The sequence below is a fragment of the Bacillus rossius genome, chromosome 16 (genome assembly GCF_032445375.1).
Source record: "Bacillus rossius redtenbacheri isolate Brsri chromosome 16, Brsri_v3, whole genome shotgun sequence".
NCBI lineage: Eukaryota > Metazoa > Arthropoda > Insecta > Phasmatodea > Bacillidae > Bacillus > Bacillus rossius.
This window is the reverse complement of record NC_086343.1, coordinates 9,135,102-9,149,727: the sequence shown is the minus strand read 5'-3', so window position 1 is coordinate 9,149,727 and position 14,626 is coordinate 9,135,102. Positions and strand designations below refer to the sequence as shown.

At 39.8% G+C, this 14,626-nt stretch overlaps 1 protein-coding gene across 1 annotated transcript; it reads right to left on the bottom strand.

Annotated features, from left to right (window-relative positions):
- Nucleotides 1-471: 471 nt before the first annotated feature.
- On the bottom strand, nt 472-13,918 carry LOC134540044 (uncharacterized). Its single transcript, XM_063382488.1, has 2 exons — nt 13,367-13,918; nt 472-1,909 (listed from the first exon to the last, which is right to left on the bottom strand). Exon 2 carries the CDS (start codon nt 1,901-1,903, stop codon nt 1,091-1,093), a length of 813 nt encoding a protein of 270 aa, XP_063238558.1. The 5' UTR covers nt 1,904-1,909; nt 13,367-13,918; the 3' UTR covers nt 472-1,090.
- Nucleotides 13,919-14,626: the final 708 nt, after the last annotated feature.

Here is a 14,626-nt window from a genome sequence, read left to right as displayed (position 1 = left end):
TTTGTATGAAAAATTAAATTTAATATGTCTATAAGGGTCATAATAACACTGGTATATAATGGAACATCGACTTAAGATATGGAAATATCTAGAAAACAAAATGGTGGAAGGATTCAGAAGACAAAATTGCAGATGTGGGAATCCAATATTATAGCGGGGTCAAGGTCATTCAATAAGGTGGTAAGTTTCAAGGTAAAACTTCAAGCTCAGGGTCATCCAAGATAGCCCCTGTTTGTACATTGAAAAGTGCGAAAAGTAATAAAAAATCTTGAGAATCTGTATTGCAACGGTAAAATCGTGTACCCATTTTGGTGATTAACGCGATTACTAATAGGTACTGAGGAAGAATTATGATGGAATTAATTTCCCACAACATGTCATAATTTATTTTAAGAGCATTTAATATCCTATTCAAAGATTTAAATAATGATACCATATTCAGTGACGAACGATAAAAAGGAATATATATATATATATTCAAAGCATTTTTTATTTTTAGACATATGAACATAATAAACACATTTATCGACAGCGCATTTCTGAGATAGCCAAGATAGGACAAGTACAGTTCGCAGTAACAAAAAAAAATAAGAGCATCATTTTCCACTGTCAGCATTTAATTTTGTGGGTGAAGAAAACTCAATAAATACCATACCATATGATATAATATACCCACCAATACCAGTCAGCAAATAATAGTCAATCTTGTGGAACCCACAACTGAACTCTAACTCTTGGCAGGAAACTAAGTCCAAAAATTCCTTCAGCATTCCTGAACTCGCCTCGTCTAGTTCTTTGATTATTCGACGAGTCTCTCTCGCCTCTCTGAGGGTCGTGATGCTTGAGGTTATAATGCACAGTGATTGACAGGTACAAATGACAGTCCACGTAATACAGGAGACGAGAACTTGGCTGGCTGTGCTCTGGTGAGCAATGTACGACTGCCTGAACAGGCACACGTATATCGACAGCAGGGACTGCGTGTTGGATGCGAACAAAATTAAAAAGTTGATCGCGATGGGGATCCTGTACGTGTAGTTTATCATGCGTACTATGTCGCAGAGTGTGTTGAAAGCAATCATCAGAGATGTTATTCTGGTCTTGTAGCTCTGCGGATAAGCTGTCGATGACTCCTGGATACTCGAGATGACGTTCCTGAACCTCCGATTGCATGGCCTTTTGCGCCATTCCTCAGGGTGATCCGCCTGCAGTGGAAAAGAGTGACTTCTCTCCCATCTGGAATTCTGCGAGGGCTGTTCCGAAGCTGGTGATTCAGAGTCCTGAACCTGTCTCGGACCAGGAGGACGATGTTCACGTACATTCCGGCGACGATCAAGTGGGCGAAGTCCTTCAGGTTGGCGCCGACGCCGACGACGCGGACGAACGGCGTCGGGGTGAAGAGGAACTGGTCGCTCGCGCAGCCCGAGACGAACAGAAGCAACATGAACGCCAGTATCGCCGAGTTACGATTCCGCCGCCGCCTGCGCTGTCGTGCGCTGGTACGGGCGCCGACGCCCGAGATGAGATCGTCGACCTCCGCCAGTTTCGCCATCGTCTCCCGTTTGCGGCCAGCTTCCCGGCTCATCAGGAAGATGTCCCCGAGGACGCCGAAGAACACGATGTTCGTGCTGCACACGTATCCGGCGACGAACACATACAGAGCCCTTTCGTTGCTGCAGGCGAGCAAGATGTGCGTGTCGAACGCGTGGAAAACCAGGGTTACCACGACGACGAGAAATTTGTGAACACGGTCCGGGTTGCACCACTTCACCAGACGTCTGCGGCGACCGTCTCCTTCCGCAGGATCGACCGTTCCGAAAGCTTCCAGGCCCAGCAGCTTTGCTGCGGTGTGGAGGGGTTCCAGACATTCCGGTAAAGTCACCTCTGTTCCAGCAGCCGACATTGTTACCTGGGAAAAAGGAGAAAAATCCCTCTTTGTTAACGAGGCTCGATACGAACCAAACGACGACATCTTGACTTCAACAGTCTATAATATAACTTTTCAAAATATTACTTCATTAAGGCATAAGTAGTATATAATAGGGCATCCGAGATCAGGATGCAGGTAGTGGATTGAAGATTGTCGGTCCGCCATCTTGGATTGTGTCGTCATGGCGGCCATCTTGGATGACCATAATGGGACACAGCATAACGGGACACATGTAACGGGACCTAGCATAACAGGACAAGTAGAAAACGGCGGCCATCTTGGATCCGCCATCTTTAAATCAAGTGCCCCACTCATTATGATGAAATTTTCGTCTCTGTCGCCATATTGATTTTTTTCTGTTCCACTGGAGGCCACCATCTTGGATAAGCATTACGGGACACATCGTAACGGGACACATCGTAACAAGACACAGCGTAATGGGACAAGTAGATCATGGTGGCCATCTTGGATCCGCCATTTTGGATGACGTCATTGTGTTTTCTCGAACATTCCGGCGTTGTGTGTTCCGCCATCGCGAATGATGTCACCATTGCAATTTTCGTTATGGTCGCCGTCTTTAACTTTTTTATTTATTATCCGATTTGAATGAAAAAAAAAAATTATAAAAAAAAATTAATTAATAAAAATTCAATAAAAAATTTATAAAAAATTGTACTTTTACAACACGGAGCTCGGAGTCCTCGGTTCGAACCCGGCAAAGGCAAAAAAATTAAAAAATGACAACCGATCCTTCCCCCCGTGGTGGCTGCTGGCAGACTGACTCCCACCACTTTTTTTCAAAGGATATATATCGCCAGTGAGCATGACGTCATGTCCGCCATCTTGTCTTCGATGCTGGAAGCCATCATCATTGTATCGTCGGCGAGAGTGCACTGACGCCATGTTAGTTGAATTCTTATCCGCTAGAGTGCAGTAATAATTTATTATTGCTGTGTCACCCGCCATCTTGAAATTTGGCCGCCATCTTGAAAATCCGTAATTATTTAGCTAGGAATTCGGGAAAAGTTCCAAAATTCATGAAATAAATCACTCATTAATTTACATATTGATTCGATCCTCTCCTGTCCTCGGTTCGATACCCGATCTATGCAATAATGTTTAATTTTATGTAAAAAATAATAATTTCAATAAACCACGTTCAACATTCTTAAAGAGACTTTAAATCCTCTACTACCATCATCCTATCAGACATCAAGACCACCATATTGGAAATTCGTAATTGTAATGCTAGAGATTCGGGAAAAAGGTCAAAATGCTCCGTGTTGTAAAAGTACAATTGTTTATAAATTTTTTATTGAATTTTTATTAATTGAATTTTTTTTATAATTTTTAATTTTTTTTATTCAAATCGGATAATAAATAAAAAGTTAAAGATGGCGACCGTAACAAAAATTGCAATGGTGACGTCATCATTCGCGATGGCGGAACACACAATGCCGGAATGTTCGAGAAAACACAATGACGTCATCCAAAATGGCGGATCCAAGATGGCCGCCGTGATCTACTAGTCCTGTTACGCTGTGTCCCGTTACGATGTGTCCCGTTACGCTCATCCAATATGGCGGCCTCCAGTGGAACAGAAAAAAACAATATGGCGACAGAGACGAAAATGTCATCATAATGAGTGGGGCGCTCGATTTAAAGATGACGGATCCAATATGGCCACCGTGATCTACTTTTCCCGTTACGCTATGTCCCTTTACGTTGTGTCCCGTTACGCTGTGTCACGTTACGGTCATTCAAGATTGCCGCCGTGACGACACAATCCAAGATGGCGGACGACAATCTTCAATCTACTACCTGCATCCTGATCTCGGATGCCCTATTATATACTACTGGCATACACTGTAAATATTTTTTTTTGTAAATGTAACAGAAATATTCATGTAAATTTGTACATTTACATGAAAACAACAGTATCGCTACGAAATAGTGTTCGCAGTAATACTGGGCATTTATGCTTTGCGTTGTGTCAGTATCGTAGCCGGCAGTTAAAATTATTTGTAAACCGTTCCCTGAATAGATTTCCAGTATTAACGGCGCACATTAATGAGCATGCTAGAACAAAATAAAGTCAAATTGTTGAATATTCGATTATATTTTCCATGGTTTGAAAACATTATGCTTGAATGGAAACAAAAACAATTAAAATATAAATTTATGCGCCAGTTTTTGTAAGTAATATTCAGTATTAACTCAAAAAAGGTATTTCATACATGTAAAAATAACCATAGCCATGTGTTGTACAAAGTTAATAGTATCTATCTTTTGGTAGTATAAAATTGTTTCTTGGCAACTGGTTTTCAAAGGATTCTTTTGTATGTATATAAAATAGGACAATTTCTGTGGGTTTTGTTAGATTTATTGGAACGCTTGAAGTTAATAACTACTGTATGTAACAAATAGTTTTATCTCTGAAGTAATTTGTGTTTTGCATTGAAATTTTTGAATGACTAATACCGTAATAATTCTGCCAATATGTAGATATATATTGAGGTCAATGAAACTCTCTTAATGAGCCATCTCTGCTTCAACGATGTCAAAATTTCAATGTGAATCTTTAAACAATTGTATGGCATGAATACTGTTGAGTCCGATAGGGCGTCGTTCAGTTCGCATCTCCTTCCCTTAGTATAAAAGTTTAGTAAAAATGATTGCTTAGTAACGAGGAAGAATTCACATTATTGTACATGATTAGAGCAAGGTAATTTGCTGATTGGCTGCCACATTATTGTAACATGCGTAACACAAAGAACTTGTTTAATTTTACGTCTAGAGCTTGACACCAAAAGTAAATTGTAATAGCACATTATCTACGAAAGAAAAATTTATTTACATAAATATGCTAAATATGACTATTCCCAGTGGTGATACCAGGGGCGGAATATAGAGGATATCTCCCCCTCCTCCCAAGAAAGTTATGGAAAAATTTGGAAAATATGTGAGAAGCTACGCTACTCCTGTAGGTCAATTTTTCAATGCATTAGTGACAAAAGTAATGTAAGTTTTTTTTGTACACACGTATTAAAATTTTATATATTTTTTCTTTTATCTTTGTCAAAATTCTCCCCTCCACCGAAAACAATTCCTGTGTGCACCATTCCGTGTAATTTTTTCAATCACTATAAATACACTAATTACATTTAGCACTTACTATTTTTTTGTTCGTTTCGCTAAAAAATAATAATTTGTTCTTCTAAAACCAAGATGGAGACATTCCGCCGCAAGTTCTCACAAAAAATCAGTAAGGTTTAACGCGAAACAGCCCTGGATTCCGAATGGCAGGAATTTCCCAACGAGGATTACTTATAACTAAAGGACCTCCACTCCATCAGCACTGCGAAAGCTGTCATTCCAATGACACTCTAGAGACACCACTCTATTGGATTGAAACTTTTAATGACTACAAGGCGGTCGAGCGTGTTATTCGGTAATGAATTCCGTTGTCGAATATGTCCAAACGTTGGCCACTTCATCTTTCTCTCTCCTCTTCTCTCTCTCTCTCTCCATTCCCTCTCTCTCTCTCCTCTCCTTCATCCTCTATCTCTAACCCCATTGATTTAATCCTTTTAGCAGAAATCGAATCGAAGATGATGTTTCTTTGGTGAATTAGTAATTGCAGAAAGTTTCCAGTCCAGAGTGAAATCAGAGTGGCCCGAAAAAATACGACTGAAGTCATTAACTCCCTCGGAATGGACTAAAATAATTTATACTTATCATAAAATCATTCAGGGTAAAAAGTCTGAACATTTCATTTGTAAAACTATAGAAAACAGATAGCCTATTTAGCTACATCGTTAGGAACTCAAATAAAAAGTCGTTAAGTTTGTTGTCCAGCATCGTTTAAATTTAAACAATAGTCACTATTAGTTATAGAAGCTATCCCCTCCCTGAAACCACAAGGGTGTGAAAAATGGTAAATATGGTTTCGCGATAGTAAATCACATCTTCAGTGTTAATAAATCTGCTGGAGGCCACCATCTTGGATCTGAAATATTGTTTTCATCTGCTTCAGGGTGCTGCCGCCATATTGGCTGCCATTTGTTACATTTTCCGTGCACTGTGGAAGCAGCAGACGCGATTGTGGAGTGTACCGGGTGATCCGTCTCCGTGTACGTGCCAATACGTGACGGGCTTTATCGATGGAAGTCCTCCCGTTGTGCGTCGCTCCCTCGTGTGATATCGATTCATCGATTTGCAAAGTTCTGCGGGTTCTTGCGGCCATTGTCCGAAGTTCCTCGGCTCGTCTGGAAAAGGGTGGGGGGGGGGGGGGGACCGAGTGTCCGCGAGGCGAGCTATTTCATTACTGTATCGATCTTGGGCGCGTCGATATTAAGCCCACCTCCTTAACAATCGACTGGTCGGGGTCCGGAGTCCGCGCAAGCGGGCTGCGCGTCTCGTCGATAAACGAGGTCGTCAATGTGGCCGCTTGGTCGGGCACTAAGGGCGACATTGGCTGGCGCATCACTCGCCTCTTCGCCTCTACGCGCCTGGCGCGAGACTTGAAGCGGTGACCCTATCGTTCTAAGCTGGAATATTAAAGAAAAAAGTCGGTTTACGGACGATAGTTTAACGTGACAACGTCATAACAAAACATTGATGAAATGATTGCATAATTTTATCAATAAAATTGAATCATTTTTATTTTAATTATAAAAAAATAAATAGGCTACTTGAAATTATACTAGTAATCAGATTTTTAAAATGCAAGAATAATTAACCTTTATTGCCGAAATTGTTGTTGTAATAAGCAATGAAAACCACATTAACTTTTCACTTCTCTTTTTAAACAGTCAACGAAACAGTTCACCTGTAGATGACTTGTAATTAATTTAAGAAACTGGCGTTTAGCTATAAGGTTTAAATATAATTATGAAAAAGTTTTCATATAAATAAAGTGTAATCTAATATCTATCATCAATTATATGAATCACCATAATTTTTTAGTCAGTTGTAACATAACCTATTATTACTGCACTCGCCGACATCGTAACGGAACACAGCGTAACGGAACAATGAGCGTAACGGGACACAGCGTAACGGAACAATGTTCGTAACGGGACACTTTTTCGTGCGTGCAGCCGGCGTTCATCGATTTATTAGACGTTTTTACGTCAAAAGGCCTCCCTGCGCGTCCCCATGCCACTTACAGTACTGTGTGTTGAAATTTACTGTAATTACCTAAAAAAAATGTCCGCGAAAACACCCGTTTTAGCCTTATCCACTGTCAAAAAAAAATACACGCTATGGACGAAACTGTGGATCTAAAATTGCATATAGAAACACGCAATGGCTCTTAAATGCTATTCTTAATCAGTAGGGACCTGAAAAATTCGCGGTTTCGATGACCTCCAGGATAGTCTACACAGTCCTCTCGTACACTCGGGCAAATAACTCCAGTTCGTTGGCTGCTGACTTGTGAGTCGTCTCAACTGGTGTTTTCCCGAATTTCGTCACTTCTTTGGTTGAGGGGTTTCTCATTGGCCCATGGTCGCCCAGACGAACAGTGAGCCAATAATAGCAAGAGTAGCTTAAATGTATACGTGTATATGAACTTCAGACTACCGCGAAATGAATCTGCGAATTTTTCCGGTCTCTAGTAATCAGACACGTTTAGTAACTCTCGAGTGGTTTGTAAATGACACGTTATCAGCTGAAGTTCTGCTCGCCGTCTGGCGACACAGCCTGTAGCGTAACTTCCCACTGCCTAGTTCAACCTTACGACCTCCAATTAAATTTGAAGGCTAGCCAACTGGAAGATAAGCTAACCACCGGTTGAAATAATAAAGGAGTTTACGACTCATATTTAGCCGTAGGTTGGCAAACTGAAACCTGGCGAAGCGTCTGGCGCAATATGGGATATGTTGGTAATTAATAGAGACCGGAAAAATTCGCGAAATTCATTTCGCGATAGGCTAAAACACAAATAGTTATACCTCAGTGCTGCCTCTGCTATTTGGCTCACAATTCACCTGGATGACTCTGGGCCAATGAGAAACACCCAAACAAAGCTTTATCGAATTGCAGGCTGCTACGTTGGGACGTCTCACAAGACAGCAGCCAATGAGTGGGTGGCATTTGACCGAGTGTACGTAGAACTATGGAGTTCATCCAGCAGGTCATTGAACCCGCGAATTTTTCCGGACCCTAGTAATTAAATGAACTAGAATTAGGTTACGTTTGTTTTTAAAGTGTTGTAAAACATATCTCTCCTGTAGTCGTATAATCAGCTGTTAGTTTGAATTTTTTTTGTGTGATATTGTGAATTTTAAATCGTAATTATTACGGCAGCATGAAAAAAAAACTGTCGTAAACTTTATCTGGCAAGAGACTTACATAAAATTAAATAAAAAACACTACTTTGACGTCTAACTTTCTTTGCATTCCGCGCAACCGTGTCCATTTTCTTGTTTCCAACGATACTCTTGTAGTTCAAAGCACGATCTCTGACAATTTAGGACAAAGCAAACGGAAAAAAACTCTCTACATAAAAAAAATTACAGGGATAGAGAAACTAGGTTTCCATTACAGAACAACTATTATTTTTTGTCATATTGTTTAATTTATAATCCATTTATGTAGTCCCTGCTTCGGGAAACTATATAGGCCTATCGATTTTCATTTCACTGACGTGGGTTTTATTGGTGTGCAGTTTTCATTTCAATGGTTTTATCCACACATGTTACTTGCATGACAAGAAGATAGGACAGGTTTGTAAGATAGTGAGGGGGAAAATGATAACCTTTTATTTTCACATTTAATTGCTATTGGACGAAATCGATCCACGTCTGGGGTCGTTTGAAGCACTTTTCAATACCGGAATAGGATTAGGCCTACTTTGTTCCAAATGAATGTGCATATTGTGACGGGGCTCCGTCAGACGTCCCGCGTACACCTATACACATAACAATAAATAACCTATAACATTTGGGGGGTGGTAGCTGTTGGTAAACATGGTACTCGAGATCAAGTCTTCTCCCTATACAGGAAGTGTAGGGTATAATTTATGTACTGAAAAGAAACATGATTAGTTCATTCAAGCACAGATTTTATTCACTAGGATAATAAAAAAAATAATAATAATCAACCAAATATTTGATTAACAAATTGTAACCCTTCTTCCTCCTTAATTGGAAGAGGGGTTGCGTCCCCGACTCACTCTGGGCGCGAAGGGAAAAAATAAATATTAAAACCAGGCATAAAAAGCTAAACAATATAAATTCCCCACACCACTGCCCAGGGGTCAGGCCAAAAAAATTCAAAGGATATAATAGTAGAGTAACCATTAAACAAACAAGAGGCAAGACTTTGGACGTATGTTATTAAAAAATAGAAATTTGCAAAAATAATTTTTACTATACATAACCATACAAGCTTAGTTACAAAAGCTGACGTTAATAATGGCAGCATCTTATCCCCATTTGCGATACTAACAATAACCTTTAAAAAATCGTAAAAATATAAATACTGATAACAACAAGTATAAAAATATATAAGGGCGTGAGGCGTGGCCACTATAAAATATCAAAATATACTGACTGCCCTAATACCAAAAATCAAACAAGACAATCAATATAATATATAAATATATAAAAAAATATTACAATAATAAAACTGAAGTACAAAAAATTTATTTAAATAAAGTTCTTAAACTCTCAATCAACGGTTTAGTCTTTCTTCAGATGTTCGTTGCTAAAGACTTGCCAAAAAAACAAAGTTAATATCCTAGGCGTGCGCTGGCTTCCTGACCTTCCTCACCAACTCCAGAGTCTAATGCCACGCCGGGCCATAGGTACGAATTCACAAAGGCGTGAACGATGATCGAAAAAAAAATATCTTATTTTTAAGGGAAATGTAGCAAAAACTCTTCACGTAACATAACCATGTTACCACAGAAGTATTTATCATCAGCTTCAAACAAAGTCTTACTTCTTTATTAACTTGCCAATGATTTTATAAAAACGTAGAATGGCCGCACCAACCAACATCAGGCTGCGCATGTAGTCCAATACCGATCGCATACTTTTAATAATACTGCACAAGCTGATATATTAGCTAAAGCCAACTTTAAGTATGCAAATTCCGAAGACAAAGTCTCAAAAACAAATTGCAAAATGTTCGTTTCTTCCAAACTTATACTTTTATGGCAACTACAGGCAAACGGGCGACCTTTTTTAAGAAAATCCCACACTGGAACAACGTGTGAAAACAAATGGGCCTCTTCACCAAACTGGCTAATAAAAGTTCCGTCCAAATAAAATTTAGTATGGGAAAATACACAGTTCACTAGGTTTGCCAAAAACCACTGCAGTACCACGAGGGTAAAAATCAAAATTGCGGCCTCTCTTTACCTTGATAAGTTCAGTATCACAGGGCAATCCATTGCCCTGTCACCCAGCGTGGAGCCTCCAGCCCAATACTCTTCGTGGCCCGTTGCCGTCCGGCACACCAGTCCGCGCCGTCACATGGCTCTGTCCTCGACGGTCGCTCGGCACACTCTCCCCCGGCCCCAGCTGATTTTTTCTCCCCGGCAAGCCGAATGTCTGACGTCATCAGCCAACCGCCGGGCGCTCGCCAAGTGGTATTTACGTGAAACACAATCGATGTTCTTAAACTCATAATCGATAGCTACCAAACGGCGTATAACTAATTAACAGAAACAAATATAATTAAAAGAATTTACAGATAAATTAACATTAATTAAAAAAGGCGTAAAAATACGTGAAATAAAAACCATATAAAACTAGAGACCAGCAACAAAAATAAATTACAAGTAAAAATGTGGCCCTGCCGGCCACAACCTCCGCCTTGAACAAAAAAAAATTTAAACAGCAATCTTAAAAAACTAAAACGTCAAAAAAAAAACCTTGGACTTGGAGACAAAGTATTCTCAAAAACTTCTAATCCAACAAACCAGCCCAAACTCAAACAAACAAACCTGCAACAAGGAAAACTTGCCTCCAAAGCCTCAGTCAAAATTTCAACGCTCAAAAAAAAAAAAAAAAAACAAGAGAAGGATTTTCCAACAAGTAACGGAAAAGACAAACTAAACTCACAAACCGAACAAACGGGATCTAAGTATGCCAAAACAAAACAAACAAGCTCCAAAGTCAAGACCGAAACGTATTAGACAAAACCTTCTCTCTCAAAATAATCAATAACTAAAGGTTGCAAACTAAAGCAAAGAACTATAAAAACTATAACCTCACAGGAAAAAAATCAAAACCATCACTGGAAATCTAAAAGACCACTAAAATTCCTGGTGCTGATCCTGCTCCCGCAGCTTGCAAATTAGCGTAAACCTGTTCTTTGGGAAGTTTATAAATCCAAGAAACTGCCATTATTAAAAAAATCAAAAAAGTCAGCAAAATCGCAAAAGTCCAAAGTCTCTGCCTAGCAGAGTGGCGCAGGTTGGAACCCTTCTTCCTCCTTAATTGGAAGAGGGGTTGCGTCCCCGACTCACTCTGGGCGCGAAGGAAAAAAATAAATATTAAAACCAGGCATAAAAAGCTAAACAATATAAATTCCCCACACCACTGCCCAGGGGTCAGGCCAAAAAAATTCAAAGGATATAATAGTAGAGTAACCATTAAACAAACAAGAGGCAAGACTTTGGACGTATGTTATTAAAAAATAGAAATTTGCAAAAATAATTTTTACTATACATAACCATACAAGCTTAGTTACAAAAGCTGACGTTAATAATGGCAGCATCTTATCCCCATTTGCGATACTAACAATAACCTTTAAAAAATCGTAAAAATATAAATACTGATAACAACAAGTATAAAAATATATAAGGGCGTGAGGCGTGGCCACTATAAAATATCAAAATATACTGACTGCCCTAATACCAAAAATCAAACAAGACAATCAATATAATATATAAATATATAAAAAAATATTACAATAATAAAACTGAAGTACAAAAAATTTATTTAAATAAAGTTCTTAAACTCTCAATCAACGGTTTAGTCTTTCTTCAGATGTTCGTTGCTAAAGACTTGCCAAAAAAACAAAGTTAATATCCTAGGCGTGCGCTGGCTTCCTGACCTTCCTCACCAACTCCAGAGTCTAATGCCACGCCGGGCCATAGGTACGAATTCACAAAGGCGTGAACGATGATCGAAAAAAAAATATCTTATTTTTAAGGGAAATGTAGCAAAAACTCTTCACGTAACATAACCATGTTACCACAGAAGTATTTATCATCAGCTTCAAACAAAGTCTTACTTCTTTATTAACTTGCCAATGATTTTATAAAAACGTAGAATGGCCGCACCAACCAACATCAGGCTGCGCATGTAGTCCAATACCGATCGCATACTTTTAATAATACTGCACAAGCTGATATATTAGCTAAAGCCAACTTTAAGTATGCAAATTCCGAAGACAAAGTCTCAAAAACAAATTGCAAAATGTTCGTTTCTTCCAAACTTATACTTTTATGGCAACTACAGGCAAACGGGCGACCTTTTTTAAGAAAATCCCACACTGGAACAACGTGTGAAAACAAATGGGCCTCTTCACCAAACTGGCTAATAAAAGTTCCGTCCAAATAAAATTTAGTATGGGAAAATACACAGTTCACTAGGTTTGCCAAAAACCACTGCAGTACCACGAGGGTAAAAATCAAAATTGCGGCCTCTCTTTACCTTGATAAGTTCAGTATCACAGGGCAATCCATTGCCCTGTCACCCAGCGTGGAGCCTCCAGCCCAATACTCTTCGTGGCCCGTTGCCGTCCGGCACACCAGTCCGCGCCGTCACATGGCTCTGTCCTCGACGGTCGCTCGGCACACTCTCCCCCGGCCCCAGCTGATTTTTTCTCCCCGGCAAGCCGAATGTCTGACGTCATCAGCCAACCGCCGGGCGCTCGCCAAGTGGTATTTACGTGAAACACAATCGATGTTCTTAAACTCATAATCGATAGCTACCAAACGGCGTATAACTAATTAACAGAAACAAATATAATTAAAAGAATTTACAGATAAATTAACATTAATTAAAAAAGGCGTAAAAATACGTGAAATAAAAACCATATAAAACTAGAGACCAGCAACAAAAATAAATTACAAGTAAAAATGTGGCCCTGCCGGCCACAAAATTAATAATAAAGCATTTTACAATGGGATGGGATTAACGAATAAATAAATACATTAAAATACACATTAAAGTGACGTCAGCTGGCAAACAATTATCTCTACAACATGGCGGTTCTCTCGTCGTCACAGCTACGCGGAAGGATAGTATACTTCCCAGTTACCACTACCTGCATGTTTATAACCAGACGTCGATTTTTCCCAAAACCAAATAATAAATAATAGAGGTGGAATACTACATTATTACTTAAAAGATTAAGACGAAGATCGTCCAAGAAATGATTGTGACGAACGAGCCATGGCCAACCACTTACCCTTCTGACTTGAGGCGAAGCAAAGTTGTTTCAAACCGGCGTGGACTCGGCTTCCAGAGAGGTCCCCAGGCAAAAAGCCTCGGCCCCTCCCTGGAAGGAGGTTTTAAACACAAAACTGGGCCAAGCCGGAAAAAAAAAAAAAAGAAACACCAACACCGGGGAAACTTATCCACAGGGCAACTCGCGGTCCCCTCCCTTCCCACAAGGAAAAAAAATGAAAAACAAGTGAAGACAGCTATTCCTTCCGCGCAGGCGCGAGCGAGTTTCCTCCTCTCCCTCTTGCGCTGCTCGATTGTTATTTTTCCGTCTACGTTTCCAAACTCGGACGCAAGATGGCATCACTAATCAGGACAGAGTCCTCGAAACGCGTCCACAAAGGCTTCGCGTTGCAGAACATACACAGAACGACAAACAAAAGACTAGCGTAGCGCAGCGGGTTTTTCTGGAACGGCGTGTTGCAACCTCTCAGCAGGCCCTGGCCAGCTACCTGCGAGAATTAGCTAACCACGCAGCCTCGCAAAAGCCCGCGGTGCCTGTAAACTAATGTCGCAGCAACCCCGGACCCCCCGCTCTAGGACTGAGGTAAGTGTGATACATCTTTTGCCCCTCCACTCATGAAAACGTTCCGACGTCCCTGCATATAAAATATTACCGCCACAAGTTCTGGAAGTAAATTTACTAGCTATTGCTCACTAACACACGAATTTTATTGATTTAGAATGACACTCGGTTAGCAGTTTTTAAATTAAGTACATTACATATGTTTTTAAGCAATCACTTGTAAGTTAACCTGGAGCTAATGAGCGTCAGAAAAGAAAATGGCAGGATACCAGACGAGGTCAGTTTTTGGCAGTGATGGTGAGGATGACTTTTTGGGAAATTCTTATGAAGTTTAACGGGAAATTCAATAAACTTATTTAATACTGCACATAAAATGTTTCTATCCATTCATCGACGTCTGGTGTGATAGTGGCCTACCTCCTACCTGCATTATCACATCACATAATTTAACACAAGCTTCACTGCAAGGAGGATAGAAATATTTGAAATTGCAAAATGGCGAGGCCTAATGAGGGCAAATTGTTTTTTACAATTCTTACAAGCGAATTTTTGTAGATATTAAAAAATAATAATAACAACGGTTTACCTGATACCGAAGTTGAAGTTCTGCTAGAAATGTTTATTTTTCTTCTTTTTCTTCTCTCTCTTTCTCTCCCTCTTTTATGCGCTATCTTCTCTTCTTGTCGTAACAATCCGTGT

Excerpts from the sequence above, each read along its gene's own strand:
- LOC134540044 (XM_063382488.1), bottom strand. The coding sequence starts at position 1,903 with ATGTCGGCTGCTGGAACAGAGGTGACTTTACCGGAATGTCTGGAACCC.